Source organism: Propithecus coquereli, unplaced genomic scaffold, assembly GCF_000956105.1.
Source record: "Propithecus coquereli isolate 6110/MARCELLA unplaced genomic scaffold, Pcoq_1.0 Scaffold294, whole genome shotgun sequence".
Classification (NCBI taxonomy): domain Eukaryota; kingdom Metazoa; phylum Chordata; class Mammalia; order Primates; family Indriidae; genus Propithecus; species Propithecus coquereli.
The window spans coordinates 3,910,627-3,927,641 of record NW_012148552.1 but is presented as its reverse complement, the minus strand read 5'-3'; the positions used below and the strand labels follow the sequence as shown (position 1 = coordinate 3,927,641).

General features: G+C 67.3%; 1 protein-coding gene across 1 annotated transcript; it reads left to right on the top strand.

Moving 5' to 3' along the window:
• Nucleotides 1-11,326: 11,326 nt before the first annotated feature.
• PIM3 (Pim-3 proto-oncogene, serine/threonine kinase) lies at nucleotides 11,327-16,959 on the top strand. The gene is made up of 6 exons (XM_012648808.1): nucleotides 11,327-13,975; nucleotides 14,059-14,168; nucleotides 14,258-14,308; nucleotides 14,407-14,776; nucleotides 15,533-15,709; nucleotides 15,791-16,959. Exons 1-6 carry the CDS (start codon nucleotides 13,891-13,893, stop codon nucleotides 15,976-15,978), a joined length of 981 nt encoding a protein of 326 aa, XP_012504262.1. The 5' UTR covers nucleotides 11,327-13,890; the 3' UTR covers nucleotides 15,979-16,959.
• The last annotated feature ends 56 nt before the right edge of the window (nucleotides 16,960-17,015 follow it).

The window sequence follows — 17,015 nt, the reverse complement described above, 5'->3', positions numbered from 1 at the left end:
CAGGGAGACCAGAGCACAGGCCTCTCATGGAACCACCTCAAAGCTTTGAACACTTTGCCTGAAATTCCCTGTCTTTCCCTGAAAATCTCCCTGAGATACTTGTTCCCCAATCCGCAGCCCAGAGCAGAGCCCCAGAGCTGCAGCTGCCCACGGGGGGCCGGCGGGCGGGCAGAGGCTGCGCGCCAAAGGACCCTCCTCGGGACGGTCCCGCAGAGACAGCCCTGCGTCCGTCTGGCCCTGGTCCCGGAGGGGGCCCAGCTCTCTGCGGCCTGCCAGCCCCCCAGGTTGAGTCCCACAGCGCCCCACGGCCCCCTGGGGTGGGCCCGGCTGTGGCTGCTGCAGTCCCCCCAGGCCAGGCTCTGGGCCCCACGGCCCCCCACAGGCCCAGGTGCTCCCACCACACTGAGGGAAGGACTGGGGCCCTGGAGGCCCCTGCGCCCAGGTCTTTTAGGGTGGACCCACCAGCAGGCTGGGAAGGGAGGCTTTTCTCCACCGCTTGAGATCCCTGGCCCAGGGGTCAGCAAACGTCACGCCACCAGAAGGGAGAAGGTGGATGCAGGCTGGGGGGCTTCCTGAAGGAGGGGCCCTGGGGAGCAGCACCTCGGTTGGCTGGACACACAGCAGGCGGTGTCGTGCACACGTGTGGGGGGAGGGAGGAGGGCGGCGGGCAGGGACTCCGGCTCACACCGCCAGGATGGCTGCTGTGAACAACAGGAAAGATGGCCAGTGTGGCAAGGACGCGGAGAAACTGGACCCCCTCCCACCGCTGGGGGCAAGTCCGCGGGTTCCCCACATGCTGCATGTGGCGCTACCGTACGTCCCAGTCCTGGTGCTGCCGAAACAGAACCGCTGACCGCGTGGTTCACAACGGACAGAGGCTGGCTGGCTCGCAGCTCCAGGGGCCGCAAGACTGTAGGGCCGGGACTGGTGGGCACCTTGCCGCCACGTCACATGTGGTGGCAGGTGGAAGGGCGAGAGAGGGAGGGGGACAGAGACAGAGACAGAGAGAGACAGAGACAGAGAGAGACAGAGACAGAGACAGAAACAGAGAGACAGAGACAGAGACAAAGAGAGAGACAGAGAGAAACAGAGACAGAGAAAGACACAGACAGAGACAGAGAGACAGGGACAGACAGAGACAGAAACAGAGAAACACAGAGACAGAGAGAGAGAGAGAGACAGAGACAGAGACAGAAACAGAGAGACAGAGACAGAAAGAAAGAGAGAGACAGAGAGACAGGGACAGACAGAGACAGACACAGAGAGACACAGAGACAGACAGGGACAGAGACAGACACAGAGAGACACAGAGACAGAGAGACAGAGACAGACACAGAGGCACAGAGACAGATAGAGACAGAGACAGAGACAGAAACAGAGAGACAGACAGAAACAGAGACAGAGACAGAGAGACAGAGAGAAACAGAGACAGAGACGGAGAAAGAGACACAGGGAGAAATAGAAACAGAGAGAGACAGAGACAGAGAGACAGACAGCGACAGAGGCAGATGGAGGAGACACACAGGAGGGGGCTGAACCCACCCCGAGGTGATGGCGTTGACCCAGTCGTGGGAGCGCCGCCCCCGTGACCCCAACACCTCCCCACGCCGTCGCTCTGGGGACCAAGTTTCCAGCACTGTGGGGGACGCAGCCGAGCCACAGCACCAGTGGCCCAGCAACCCCACCCTGGGACACGCCTGGAACCGGAGGCGGGGCCGGCAGGGGTCCCCGCACACCCACGCCACGGCAGCCCGTTCGTGACAGCCGAAAGGCGCCACGTGCGTGCGCAGTGGAGTGTCACTCAGCCTCTAAGGAAGGAAACTGATGCCGCACCAGGGACCAGCCGTGAAGACCGCGAGCTGCCTGCGATGCGCCCGCACAGGACACGCCCGCGTGATCGCCCACGAGGCCCGGGCGTCGTCAGCTCCTTAGAGACGGAGCACAGGAGGGTGGTGCCGGGGGCTGGGTCGGGGAGGGGAGCGGTGATCCCCAGGTGCGGGGTTCCTGTTGGGGTCAGGAAAGAGTTCTGGAAACCGTGGTGATGTGCTTACGGCCACTGAATTATGCACTTAAAACAGTTAAATGCCAGCTTTTATGTTATTTGTATTTTACCACAATCCAAATAAAAGAACTGTCGAGTGAGTGTAGCCTTCCCACTGTTCTGGTCAGAACAAAATGCCCGTGCCCGCATGAGCCGCGAAGAAACAACCGGGTGATTTCAGCCATTCCACAGGGAAGCCCAGACTCAGTGCTCCGGAAGCTGCGTTGAAACTAGCTTCAGAGGGGGCTGAGGCGGGAGCATGGACGGAGCCCCAGCTCCAGGCTACAGGGAGTTACGACTGGGCCCTGCACTCCAGCCTGGGCGACAGAGTGAGACCCTGTCTCGAAAACAAAGTAAATTGGCCGGGCGCGGTGGCTCACGCCTGTAATCCCAGCACTCTGGGAGGCTGAGGCGGGAGGATCGCTTGAGCTCAGGAGTTCGAGACCAGCCTGAGCAAGAGAGAGACCCCGTCTCTACTAAAACTAGAAAGAAATTAGCCAAACGATTAAAAATAGAAAAAATTAGCCGGGCATGGTGACGTGTACCTGTAGTCCCAGCTACCCGGGAGGCTGAGGCAGGAGGCTCGCTTGAGCCCAGGAGTTTGAGGTTGCTGTGAGCTAGGCTGGCGCCACAGCACTCTAGCCCAGGCAAGAAAGTGAGACTCTGTCTCAAAAAAAAAGTAAATAAAAATAAAGGTAATTGGTAAAATTCATGATAGCGAGTTCAGAATTTACTTATTCTTTACTTAGAATGACATTGAATTAGAGAAAACACCAGGACAGGTTGAGAAAGAGACGACGGAAGGAGAAAGCTTCGTATTTTGGCGCCTGTAACGTCACTTTCTCCTGCCTTTTGCAGAAGGAGCCCAGACTTCTCCTGTGCCCTGGCCAGCGGGAAGGAGAGCAGAGGCCGGAGGGTCGGCGGGGACGAGGCTGCCCTGCTCAGCGCCAGCTGCGGCAGCAGCGTCGCGAGGCTCCCAGCCTGAGATCTCCCGCTGCAGCCAGGCGACCCTGCGACCTGGGGAGGCTGTGGAAGGACCCAGCGGACAGTGCTGGCGCCGTGGGAGCTGGCCGAGGAGAACTGGGCCGACGGAAGCAGACCCCTCGGGGGACCCGGCTCTGGGGCAGCCTGGCCACGGGGCTGGCCGGCCCTGGTTTGTCACCACGACCGTTTACCCGCACAAAGTGTTTTGCACCCTTTTCTGCACGTGTGATCCATTTAACAATCTAAACTTTAAAGTATATGGATTGTGTTGAAGAGACATTTCCTCGCATGTGTGTCCCCCACCTTCAGAGGCCCAGCCCCGGCCCAGGGAACTCAAAGCTGCACCAGGGTTCTGTTTCCTAGCGGGCGCCAGGAACCCCGAGGGGCTAGAGCTGCCCCCTCCCAGCCCTCCGGGACCAAGCTGTGCTGTCCCGTGGGAGCCTTTGCGGGGCAAGGATGTGAGCGGCCTCGTCAGGGCCTCGCGTGCCGACCGCAGACGACGGCAGTCTCCGCTGCTTCCTTCTGCTGTTCTCGAGCTCCTTTCGCCGCGGTCGGGGGTCAGTGATGACATCTTTTTCTTTTTCACTGTCTCCCTCGGCCAGCGCGACACCCCTCCCAGACTGACCCAGGCCCCTGGGGCTCACCCGCCTGCCCCCTGCACCCACCAGTCCCCCAAGCAGGCAGAAGGCCTGTGGCCCCAGCCCTGTCCCTGCTCTCTCCACCCGGGGGCTCCGCTCAGAACCCCCCCCGCCGCCCCACCCCTGCAGGCCCGCAGGATGGGCTGTGCCCTGGGGGGGGCAGGGGAGACAAAGGAGGACTGGCCAGAGTGTCCTGCCCCGCTGACCCGCAGAGCCCGCCGGCAGTGCGCAGGGATGCTGGGAGCCCTGGGGCGCCAACCCTTCCTCACCCGCAGGCTGGGCCAGGGAAGGCCTCCCCGCAGCTCCGCGCCGGCCGGTGGGGCCCACGCGCAGATGATGCCATAGTCTGAGGCCCAGTGAGGCCGCACCCTGACTTCATGGCCCAGAGCTGGGCTCTCCCTGCAACTAGCGGGCTGGGACCCTTGGTGAGAATGACCAGATTTGGGGTGGCTGTGAGATTGGGATTTGGGGTGGCTGTGTGGCCCGGGGAGCTGGTCAGTCCTGCAGGCCCGCAAGCATGGCGCACACAGAGGCAGGAACCTGCCTTCCTGGGAGCCCATTTGTTATGCAAAGGCCCCTCCTGGGGCCCTGCCAGGCTCCTGGGTGGTTCCAGCACTGTCACCCATCCAGGGTGGGGCCCAGGCCTGTGGGGTGAGTGGGCGGCTGAGAGAAGCCCCTCGACAGGGGCCCTCCGCTCCAGACCCTGCCTGGCTGGGATGTGGCCCTGCCCCCTCAGGAGCCCCAACTGCTTTCCCTGGCGGGCTGGGGGCGAGCCTAGGCCGACCCTTCCTTGGCGGCGTCCCGGACCGTGAGCCAAGAAGGAGGAGGCCTCAGGCCTGTGCCCACCCCTCCCCACAGGCCAGGCCTCAGCCCCTAATAAAGCTCCTCTGCAGCCCCCGAGCCCTGGGAGCTGAGCTGCTCGGGGGGGCTCCGGAGGCAGGACGCGGTCTGCGCCCTACACATCCAGGGCCCAGCCAGGGCACGGCCTCAGGACACCGGGCTGGCGGGTGGGCCCCCATGCTGGGGTCGGCTGGCCTCTGGGGCTCCGTACCACGTGGGGGCACGGTGGCTGGGCCCTGGGACACCAGCTGAGGGACAGAGTCTTCAGCCAGAGAAGGAGAGCCGGTGCCCCGCCCCTTGCAGCCTGCTGGGCAGTCACTGGGCGTCCCGGGCAGCGGGGAGCGGGGTGGCTGTCGGGCAGCTTTTTGCTATTGTCTCTTTTTGGGGTCTATTTCTCCTGAGTTCTCTGGCCCCTTCGAGGCATGCCTCCTGCAGGTGGCAGGGTGTCCTGGGCACCGTCACGCAGGGCAAACAGTCGGCTCCTGCTGCTGCTGGTGAGAAGTGCAGAGAGACGAAAGCCGCTGTTGATGCCAGAGCCCCACCGCAAACCCCAGTACCCGGGGTGCCGGCCCCCCCAGCCCCAGATGGAAGCCCGGCCCCTGGGTCCCCTCCCCACATCCCTGCCTCTGCCCCCACAGGGCTGTGCTCGGTGCAGGCTGGGAAGGCAGGGGTGGGCAAGGGCCCTGCAGCCCCCCGCCACTCCCACACGCTTCCCAGGGAGGGTCTGTGCCCAGGAAGGGCCTCGGCGGGGACCGGAGCCTGGGCTAGGCCCTGTCCCCAGGGCGGGCACAGAAGGAGGACAGGCTGTAGGACGGCGCACTCCAGGTGCCCAGGGGGAGGCTGCAGAGTCCTGCAGGCCGATGCAGGGCCTGGGGCCTGGTCGGGCGTGGGGGGCGCCCCTCACCCGCGGGGCTCCCTGAAGGCCTGGACCTGGTGGCGTGGCCATGGGTGCCAGGGCCGTCGGCGGTGCATGCCCTGGCCCTGCAGCTGCCCTCCTGCTGGCGCAGAGCCAGGCAGCGTCCCGGGACACGGTGTGCCGCCGGGAACAGGGCGTGTGTTTGCTCAGGGCACCTGGGAGCAGCCGCTGGCAGGACAAGGGCGCATTGTGTCCCCAGCCACCCCGCTGGCCTGTCCACACCACCCCCAACCTGTGACCCCCCCTCCCACCTGCCCCCTGCATCCACACGGTCCTGGCCCCGCCACCCCCCACCCTGACCCCACCTGCATTCTCCGACCCTGCGGCCTTGCCCCTGCCCTTTGGCCTGTTGGGCTCACTGCCCCTCCACTGCTGCTGGCCCTGCCCACATGCCAGCCCCCCACCTATGCCACCGGCCCCGCCCTGACGGTGCCCGAACACCCACCGACCCCCTCCACAGGCCCAGGTTTCTTCGGGTGGCCGGATCCAGATTTCTCGCCCTGCTGCCCCAGCTCCGTGCACCCTCTGGGCAGGCCGGCTCTCCCACCCTCTGGAGCAGCCCCACTTGGGCTGCAGGGCCCGCTCCCCTCTGGGGGACCTGCAAAGCTCTTGGCTGTGGCGGTGGGTGGCGTGGACGGGGACTGGTGCAGGCCCCTGGGTCCCGCCTTCAGGCCCAGGGCTGGCTCCCTCCACCGCGTGGGCCGCACTGCCCCGTCACCGCGAGAGATGCGGCCTCAGGTGTGGGGGCGTCACAGGCCATGGGAGCAGCTCATGCCTGAGGGCCTCGGCTGGCGACTGTCCACTGCGGAGCTGGACTCCCAGCGCGACACGGCCCCTGGCCAGGGCAGCCGGGTCCACACGGTCCACGGGGGTCTGGTCTGACCCCAGGCCTAGAGCCCCTGTGGGCCCCCCAGGTCATGACATGCTCAGCGGGCTCTTACACGCCCTCACATGAATGTCCCGACAGACACAGACCCCATGTGTGCACACGTGTGTCACCACTGCACACACGCCCCTCCAGCCCTGCAGCCCCCCCAGAGGCTGGGATGACCCCGAGGGCTCCAGGGTATGTGGGGTGGGGGCACCCGCAGCCACAGGGGGGCGCGGGGCTCAGGGGCCGGTCTGGGCTGTGCTGTGGGAGGGATGTCGGGTTTCTCCCGCCAGCTCCCTGAGTCCCCCAGGAGCTGACGCAGCCTCCGCTGGGAGCTCCGGGGGCCCGGGGGCGACCGCCCTGCCAGGCCTGCTCCGTGGCGCCATGAGGGGTCTGTGGGCCGAGGGAAGCAGAGTCGCAACAGCGGCCGGAGGAGGGGTGTGGCTGGCGCTGCATGCCGACAGGCAGGGGAGCGGCATCACCTCCATGGCCTCGCCTGCCCACTCGGCTGCATTCGGGGGTCTCCACGGTCCTGCACTGACCAGGGCCTGCCCTCCTCCTGCTCCCACCCCACCCCACCGCAAGGCGCCTCACAAGTGCCAGGTTGACAGGAGCGCCCAGGGAAACTGAGCGCCCAGGTTGCCAGGACAGAGGGTGGGGGCTTGGGGTGGTGAGGACAGCGCCTGGCAGGCCGGGCTGCGTGGGCCCCGCACGGGCCAAGCGCCAGCCACGCAGAACCAGTCCGGCCAGGTACAGGCTGCGAGCGTGTGTGCGCGCATGTGCATGTGTGTGCGCATTTGCTCACGTGTGCGTGTGGGCTGGGCCCAGCCGGGAGGCATCTGGAACAGAGGCCGCAGCCTGCGTCATGGGCAGCACAACTGGGCAGGCCGCCCACCTGCCTGAGGCCTGTTTGCCCAGCTGGGGGTGGCACAGCAGGTACGGTGGCAGCTGAGACCTGAAGGCTGGGCCACGGCCCATTCCCCCCTCCCCAGTCAGAGACGCAGAGATGGGGCCCTGGCGCGTGGAGGTGGACAGAGGCTTGGCAGGGCCAAGACCCAGCCCCACGCCCACCCCCAGCCCAAGGGCAGCCGCCAGAGCCCCGAGCTCCCAAGGCCAGGCGCTCAGGCGGGCTGCCCCACTCCCACACACCAGGGCCAGGGGGCCAGGCTAGCCTGGCATCAGCCGCTGCGCAGGCCTCGCGGAAAGACTCCACACTCAGGCCGCCGGGTCACCTCTGCTGAGAGCCGGCCCAGCCAGGTGGGATTCCCGGGTCGCACACCCTTGCCCGAGGGCCCAGCCCAGCCCACTTCTCTGCCCTTCCTGCTGCATCCTACCTCCAAGACGCAGCTCGTCCAGGCACTCTGGGCCCAGCTGGTGCCTCCCCTGGGCCACAGACTTCCTGCCACCCTCCTGACACCAGATCTGTCCACCAGACACCACACGGCCCCAACCTCCACACAGCCTCCCAGCCTCCACACAGCCTCCCAGCCTCCACACAGCCTCCCAGCCCCGACTGAGCCCAGGTGTTTGAGTTCAAGCCCACCCATCCCGGCTCCCCATGGCCAGCTGGGGCCTGGGCAGCCACTCTGCCTTCCTGAGGATCCAGGGAGGACCCCTCCCTTGCCTGCCACCAGCCCGGCCCACGTGGGCTCCTGCAGCTGCCCCCGGACCAGTCTGGCCCAGCACAGCCGGACCCAGCGGGGGGCTCAGGCCCTAGAGGTGGTACGGGAGAGGCCCCAGGAGGGTCCAGGGGTGCTGGGGAGAGGCACAGGCCCCGGGGCCCTGCCTTCAGGCCCACGGCTGGAGCCCTCTACCGCATGGGCCACGCCGCTGTCTGGTCACTGCAAGAGGCGCAGGCTCAGACGTTGGGGGGAGGGGGGCACAGAGCAGCCTGGAGGGGGGGGGACAGGTCAGGGCCAGAGCACCAGCTGGGTGGCCCACAGGAGCTGGTTCTCTTGCTGCCTGAGGAGAGGCCTTGGCCCCAGGTCCCAGAGTACCTGACTTGCTCACCTGGGAGGGAACTGGGGCTGGGTCGAAACCCCAAAACAGTATGGCGCGTCCCAGAAACCACGAGTCAGCAGCTGCCCTCCCACCGCCCCCAGCAAAGCCGCTCTGGGAACGCCCAGACCAGGGTGTGGCAGAGATGAGGACGCCCAAAGAGCAGAAACAGAGAGAAGGCAGGTGTGGGGAGCTCAGCGGCTGCCCTGCCAGAGGACCAGGGTGAAGCCACCTGCTGCACACACCACCGGGCCCGGGGAGGAGGACGGGTGCACAGGGGTGGGCCTGGGCCCCTGAACCACCTCCTCAAGTCGGGGGTCCTCTCCCAGAGGGACCGGCTGGGACAGAAAGCTACACCTTGCCCCAAACTGGAGCACTTACCACACCGTCACCTGGTGGGTGTGCGGCTGCACGCAGGCACCCCACCCCATGCAGATGGGGACAGGCGTCGCGGCAGTGGCCAGCCTGGGTGTCCAAGGAGGAGGAGGCTTCACGTCCCTGGCTCATCCAACCCTTCTGGGTCCAGTGGTCCTCCCTTGTCCCTCTCCCGCCACGCTCTGCTCCTGCTGCATCCTGGGATCGAGTCACCTCTAGTGCCTCTCAGCGCCTAGGCTAGCCCTGGGGACACTCCCAAGAACAAGGCCCAGTCCTCTGGCCAAGGCCGCAGGAGAAGCATGGAAGATCCCCGCAGAGCAACACAGACCCACCCGGAGGGGGCATCGCCCCGTGGCAGACTGGCCCCAGCCCTGGTCCAGCTCTGCTCAGGACCCGGCACCTGACCAGCAGGCCTGAAAAGAAGCCGGGATGAGGGCAGGCCCCAGGGGGCCGCGTGACCAACGCAGGCGCTGTGCTCCACCCTTCTCCATGAGCAGAACTTTGGGCCACATCGGGCCTTTCTCAGCACCACCGACTGCCGCCACAAGCCCAGGTGTGGGGGACTCTCCCCGTCCTCCCGGGTTTGCTTCTGCGCCATGAAAGCAGAGCCCCTCAGGTCTGGAGTGCCCGGGCTGTCCTCGGTCCCGCCCTGCTCTGTCCAAGCCTGAGCCGTCCGTGGGCAGCGTTCGTGCCCTGGCAGCAGCACTGCTGGGTGCCTGGCTGGGCCGGCTGCCACCAACAGCTCGTCCTCCCCTGTCCTCAAGCCTGTGAAGGCCACCGCTCCCTCTGACACAGTGTGACAGAAGTGCCCCACCCGGGCTGACGCAGGGGCGCGTGCGCATGCTGAGCCTGGGCAGGCGCGTGCATCTCCACGGCGGTGATAGTGCCCTGAGCTCCTGTTTTGGGGGGATGTTTGCTCTGACCCTCTGGGAGTCCATCTGTAGGGTGTGGTGCCTCCATGGCTGGAGCATGGTCTGAGCAGTGCTAGAGCCGGTCCTTGGACCATTTGTGGCAGCTCCAGAAACTCCCCCAAGACACCGTCATCATCGCTGTAGGCTCTGGGCTCCTCAAAGCCCCCTGGGACTCGGCCACCAGCCCTGAGCCACTTGGGAGATCCCCCTGGCTGGCTCCACACTGCACAGCTCTGACCTGGAAGCCATGGCCCTGTGGCCCCAGTGGCCCCCAGCCTGGCTCTGGGTGCCAAGCATCCTCCTCCTCCTGCACAAGCTCTGCCACCCCCTTGCTTGGAGTCCTCCCCTCCTGGAAGCCCCGAGGGAGGCTGGCTGGGGAGCAGGGACTTTATGCAAATTGAGGCAAGCACCCTGCAGGGCAGCCAGGCCTGGCTTCCAGATCCTGGGGCCGACCCAATCGCATCCTCATCTGAGTGCTGGGGCCAGAGCCAAGGGGGCTGAGTGGCCTGTCCAGCCTGGGCACCACAGAGGCTGCCCGACTCCTCTGACCCCTCTGGACATCCCCAGCCTGGGGCTGAGAGGCCGTGCCCATGCACAGGGCACAGGACAGCCTGTGTGGACCGGCCAGGGCAGGCAGGAGGGGCCCCCCAGCTGGGGCTCCTTGATCCGAAGGTCCCCGCAGGGAGGCGGTGGAGCTGCCCTAGGGCACGCAGGGGCCCTGCCCAGGCCAAACTGTCCCAGGGAGCCCCCCTTCTGGGGCCTGTGCCTAAAGCACCAGCCATGTCTGTTGTGTGCAGGCGTCTCCTGGGGACTCTCCTCTCAGCCCTGCAGGGCAGTCACAGCCCCACTCCACGGACTGGCATGTGCCCGTTGCTCCAGGGGCAGGTCAGTGGCAGAGGAGGGTCTTGGCCCTGGTGGTGGGTGGGCCCGGGCAGAGAGCACTCCAGCTGGGGTCAGAGGACGGCCCCAAGGGACAGCCAGGAAAGACACGCAGGGCCAAAAGCCAAGAGCTGTGAGGGCCCAGCCCCATGGGCAGCGACACCGTCTGCTCCAGGCGCTGAGGGCGGCCAGCCCTGGTCTCAGCCAGAGGCCCTGGGTGTGGAGAGGCCCCTGGCCCTGGATCCATCAGGCCTGTGCCATGCGCACCTTGCAGCCCCTGGCTCAGGCTCTGCCCTGGTTTGGGAGGTGCCATGGCTGCAGCTCTTGGGGCAGCGGGTCCCCCGGGCCGGGTGAGCTCACGTCCCTTTCCCACCGTCATTGCCACCCCAAGGCCCACCAGCGCAGACAGCTCCCCTCACTGGGGGTCAGGGTTTTAGCGTCAGCTCCTTGGGGACCTGGTTTAGGCCTGAACATTCCACAGCATCTTCTTTGGCCGCTCAGGATGTTTTTCTGTCAAGAGCCCAAGCGGCTAACGCCAGGTGGCCGTGCCCATGGCGGGGCCCAGGCCCCAGGGTGGCGTGCGGGGCAGGCGCTCTGCGGAGGCGGCAGTGGGGGTGCCCGGAGGGAACGGCAGCCTCTGGACACAGGGCGGCCTGGCCGAGGAGTCCAGGCGGCAGGGGTCCTCTGGGCAGGGAAGAGGCTGGAAGAGGCGGCCACAGCGGCTGGGCCAGAGTTCACCCCGCCATCACCCCTGGTTCCCACTGATCGGAGCCCCACCCCAGCCCAGGCCCAGCCCCGGGCGCCTGTGGGGAATGTTGCAAGATCCTGGCAGGGCTCTGCTCTTCTGTCCCCAGCACCCAGAGGCTGTGACAAAGGGAGCAGAGGCAAGAGGGGAAAGGGCATGGCCTGTCCCGGGAGCACCCCGTGCAGGCCGCAGAGGGGTGTGCGGTGGTGTCTGTGCTAAGCTGGACTCGGCTGGCTGGGCTCAGGCTCCGGGTGGGGCTGGGGTGCTGAGTGGGTGACCCTGGATGCAGTGGTGCGAGCTGGGCCCAAGGGCTGGGGAGGCATCAGGCCCAGACGGGGCCGGGTGTTCCTGCGGTGGGAGCTGGGGTCTGGGGGCTCAGGGCATGGCTGTGACTCGCTGGAACTGACCCTGATGGCCCAGGACGGCCACGGCAGGTCCAAGGCAGGACGGTGGTGTGCTGACCACGGGAGGGGGAAGACCAGAGTGGCTGCGGGGCCAGCAACTGGGTGGACAGCCTCCCGGGAGGTGAAGGGAGAGTCCTTCACGACCCCTCCTGTCAGTGCCAGGGTCCCCAGCACACGCAGGCACACAGAAGAGCACATCCACAACGCCCATGACGGGGTCTGCAGCATGAGGGGCACACAGAAATCCCCGCCCGCCTCCTGCTCTGCCCGCTCCAGGACGGGGCTGCCGGACACTCCTCACTCCCGGAGGCTTCCGCAGAGGCTCTGAGTGGCAGGAGCCCACCTTCGGGTTGAGAGGGGCGAGGGGCGAGGGGCTGTGGGTGGCTGGCCGTGTGGACCTAGGTGTGGACCCCCCTTCACGGAGGAGCGAGTCCACGGTGCTTTTAGTTTGGGGAGACTCGAGGTCAGAGCAACACCGGAGAGCTGGGGGGAGTGGAGGGCACCCCTCCCCCATCCTAGTCTGCCAAGGCCAACTGGGCTGGGGCCAGCCAGGCACCCAGGCCAGGACCACCCAAGGAGGACTCACATGATGGGCTGGGGGCCCACTAGGGGGACCACCAGGGGACCCCAGCCACTCCCAGCTGACTTGAGCTCACCCTCGGAAGCCATCCTGATGTGGTCAACACAACACTCCCCAGCACTCCCCGGACAGTGCGAGTGTCCCCCCCCAAGGAGAGGCAGGCCCTGCTGGATCCTCAGCAGGTCCTCTGCAAAGAGCCACAGTGACCACACCCCCCCAGGTGCTGCGCAGATTCCGCTGAGGGGGGGCTCAGGGCCACCTGGAAGCTGACTGCGCGGCAGCCGTGTGCGGCCGTAGTCCGGCGAGGCCACGGTAAACCTGGCAGCTGTGGGCCCGCCTTCGCAAGGCCTGCGCCGAGCCCTGAGAACCTAGCAGCCGTTTACTGGCATTAGCGGTGCAGCAGAGGCTGGAAGGGGAGACGCAGGTACAGAACGTCAGGGTTGGCTCTGATCCTCGGAAGAGATGACAAGGCCCAAAGGGCAGGAAGAGGGGGCCGGGACAGCAGAGGAGCCGGGGATCCGGGGGATGGGGCGGGAGCCCCAGAGAGGTCAGGGCCCTGGGCTGGGGCGTGCGCAGCGGTGGCCTCGGAAGGGGCTCTAGGGTGGTGGCTTGCGGTACCACGGAGGGACTCTGATGGAGGCAGAGTAGGGGTGAGAAGCCAGGCTTGGGGGAGGCTGGAGGTGCTGGGGGAAGCTCCGAGACCGGCAGGTGTGCGTGCTGACAGGTCGCACCAGCCGCAATGCTGACGGTGGCCTGGCCCCTGGGGGCCACTGGGAGCACCTTGGCCCCTTGGTCCCCCAACTCTCATCCCACTCTCGGCACCAGACCCCGTGCTGGTGGCCGGCCACGCGCATCCCAGAGTCCTGAGCCGCTCTCAGGCCGGTGACCTTGGGCCCATGTCGGCAGGCCGCGGGGCTGGATCCTACGACGCGGGCGCGTCTGGGTTCTGCAAGGAGGCAGAGAAGGGGCCCTACAGGGTCAGGCTCGACTGGGCTGCTCGGGCCGACCGCAGCCGAGGCAGCAGTCAGGGTGCGCTCCCTGGTAGCGGCGGTAGCGGCTCGGCCAGGTGGCTCCAGGCAGGGGCGGCAGGCGGCTCGTAGGGCGGAGCCGGGGCGGGACGGGGCGCCCCTGGGCAGAGCGCGCACCGCCTCCACGCTGGGCTACGGCGTCCGCGGTCACGCGAGCACACGCGAGTCCCCTCAGGGCCCAGGGCGGCGCAGGGCCGCCTCCCGGACACAGCCCCCACCCCGGGACCCCCACTCGGGCAGGGCGGCGGCACGGCGTCCGCGTTCGGGCCGGTGACCTTCCCCGGCGCGGCCGGGGGCGGAGCCCAAGAAGCCCCGCCCCGCGCGCTACCATTGGCCGGAGCGCGGTGTCCTTTCAAAACGCCGGCTACCATTGGCTCGCGCGGCACCGCCCCGCACCGCCGGAGGCTCCCGGCCGACGTCCGCGCGGCAGCTGCGCGTGCGCGGAGGACGCGAAACGCCGTGCGCCTCCGCGCCTCCACTCGGCCAGCTAGTCCCGGCGCCGCCCGCCTCGCCCCGCCCCCGCGGAGGGATCCGCGCCGTCGCGGCCCAAAAGCCCGGGGCGAGGCGGCCGGGCCGGGAGCCGCTCGGCTGCTGCGTGTGGCGGAGCCCGGTCCCGCCCGCCGCCCGCGGCCTCGGCTCGGAGGCCCGGCGTCCGCGGGCCGGGGAGGCTGCCGCGCGCGATGCTGCTGTCCAAGTTCGGCTCGCTGGCGCACCTGTGCGGGCCCGGCGGCGCGGACCACCTCCCGGCCAAGCTGCTGCAGCCAGGTAGGCGGGGGCAGCGGGGCGGCCGGGCGGCCGGGCGGGGCGGGGACCGCGGGCCGCGCCAACCCCGCGTGCGGTCTTCACAGCCAGGGCGGACCGGGAGAGCTTCGAGAAGGCGTACCAGGTGGGCGCCGTGCTGGGGAGCGGCGGCTTCGGCACGGTCTACGCGGGCAGCCGCATCGCAGACGGGCTCCCGGTGAGTCGGACCGCCGGGCGGACCCGGGTTTCTCGCCTGCCGCGCGCCTCGCTCGGCCGGGCCGCCCTGACCCTCCGCCCTCCCCCCAGGTGGCCGTGAAGCACGTGGTGAAGGAGCGGGTGACCGAGTGGGGCAGCCTCGTAAGTCGGGGCGAGGTGCCGGAGTGCCGGGCGGGTCGCCGGGGTGGCGGGGTCCCGGGGTGGCGGGGCGCCGGGCCGCTGACCGCCGTGTCCCCCAGGGCGGCGCGGCCGTGCCCCTCGAGGTGGTGCTGCTGCGCAAGGTGGGCGCGGCGGGCGGCGCGCGCGGCGTCATCCGCCTGCTGGACTGGTTCGAGCGGCCCGACGGCTTCCTGCTGGTGCTGGAGCGGCCCGAGCCGGCGCAGGACCTCTTCGACTTCATCACGGAGCGCGGCGCCCTGGACGAGCCGCTGGCGCGCCGCTTCTTCGCGCAGGTGCTGGCCGCCGTGCGCCACTGCCACAGCTGCGGGGTCGTGCACCGCGACATCAAGGACGAGAACCTGCTGGTGGACCTGCGCTCGGGCGAGCTCAAGCTTATCGACTTTGGCTCCGGCGCGCTGCTCAAGGACACGGTCTACACCGACTTCGACGGTGAGCGCGGGTGCTCGGGAACGTTCCAGCGGGCGGGTAACGCCCGCGGGGCGCACGGAGAGGCTGGTGACTGTTGGGCGGCGCGCGCGGCTGCGGATGGGCTGAGCGTGCGCGCGCGGGGTCGTGGGGAGTGGGGGCGAGGGGCGCGCTCGAGACTGCCGCCTCCGTCGCACTGATGGGGGCGTGAGGGGGATCTTTACGATCGCGAGACCCCCGGCTGGGGGTGGCACCCAGCGCGTCCCAGTGGGGCGCGGGCATGGCCGGGGGCGCAGCCGGTCCCGTCTGCGCCTGGTGTCGGAGCTCCCGAGCGGGAGCGGAGCGGCGCTGTTGGGCCTCCCCCTTCGCGGAGGCGGGCTTGCGTGCGTGCTGAGCGCGGGGACGCCGCCGCAGAAATCCCCGCATTGCAGAGCGTGGGGAAGCCGGGGCTCCCCGCTGGCCCCCCCTTTCTTTCCCCGCCCTTCGCAGGGCGGTGAGGGACCCGCTGCGCCCTCGGAGCATCTGTTTGTTGTGAAACCAGAGCCCTCGCTCATGTGACCCGCCCGCCCCAGCTGGGGGCGGGGCTGGCCCGCCCCTTCCCCGCTAGGCCACGCCCTTCTGGGCTTCTGCTGGGGATTTTCCAGGGTGATGACAAGCCGGATTTTGAGGCCTGGCGCGCTCTCCTCCAACTCAGGCTGAGGAGTGAATTGTCGGCCAGTGTGCCCAGCCTGTCTGATGCCCGCCTCTTGCGGCTCTGATCCCTGCCTTGTGTCCTTGCAGGCACCCGGGTGTACAGCCCCCCGGAGTGGATCCGCTACCACCGCTACCACGGGCGCTCAGCCACCGTGTGGTCTCTGGGCGTGCTGCTCTACGACATGGTGTGTGGGGACATCCCCTTCGAGCAGGACGAGGAGATCCTCCGCGGCCACCTGTTCTTCCGGAGGAGGGTCTCTCCAGGTGTGTGTGGGGGGTTGGCACCTGGTGGGGGCCAAGGGGTCAGGGAGCCAGGCCCCTTTCTGACCCTGCCTGTCCCAGCAGAGTGCCAGCAGCTCATCCAGTGGTGTCTGTCCCTGCGGCCCTCGGAGCGGCCCTCGCTGGACCAGATCGCTGCTCACCCCTGGATGTTGGGGGCCAGTGGGGACACCCCAGAGACCTGTGACCTGCGTCTGTGTGCCCTGGACCCTGACGACGGGGCCAGCACCACATCCAGCAGCGAGAGCTTGTGAGGAGGGACCTGGACGCCGGCTCAGGGCCTGCCCCTCGCTCATGAGAGCCAAGGGACCACCTGCCTCCGCCAGCCCCCTGTTGCCCCCAAAACACTGACATTCTCCTGCCTGGGCTGTCTCCTCCTGCAGAAGCAGTGATCTGTGACCCCTGGTGACCTTTGCTTTGAGTGCCTTTTGAACGCTGGTCCCACCGGACTCGGTTTTCTCAAGCTCTGTCTGTCCAAAGACGGCTCCGGTCGAAGCGAGATCCCGCCTGCCCTGGGTGGACACTTGAGCCCGAGACGCCCCTCTCTGTGCTGCTCTGTCCGGGAGACGTGTCTGACCGGGAGCATTCTCACCCTTGGGCACGGGGGTCCCGTGCCCCCCTCGCATCCTCCAGTCGTACAGTATCCGTCTGGGCGTGTCCATGCACAAGCAATGCAACTGCGGGCTTCTGTGCCCGCCTGCCCACGCGCGCTGTGTCTGCGCGTGCCAACGTCTGTTATTTATGGTGTGACCCCCGTGGAGGGCGCCCCTGGCCCACCGGGGCTATTTATTTAATTTATTTGTTGAGGTTGCTTTCTCTGGGCAGCCCGCTGCCTCCAGGCCCCTGGGGTGGTGGGGAGGGGAGGGTGGCTGCGATCCAGGGACGCAGGGCCTGATTCTTGCACCTGGTGTAGGTCCCTGGCCTCACCTGTGTCTGTCAGAAGATGAACTTGTACAGTGGCTAATTTAAGGGGAGTGGGTGACCCTGCCACCTAGAAGCACTGTGCCCTAGGGGGTGGGTTTTAAATTATTGACTTTGTACAGTCTGCTTGTTGGCTCTGAAAGCTGGGGGGTGGGGGGCAGAGTCTCAAGCCTCTAATTTATTTTAGCAGCTGTGTTTATGTGGTCCCGGTGTGTCTAGGCATCGAGGATGGGGGTTTCTTTCAGTTAAGAAGTGTGAGATGTCTGGAGATCATATTTTTTATACAGGTATTTCAATTAAATTTTTTGTACATAGTGGGTGTTCTGTGCTTACTGGGCACACCTGGAGTGAGGGAGGGAGGCTAAGAGGC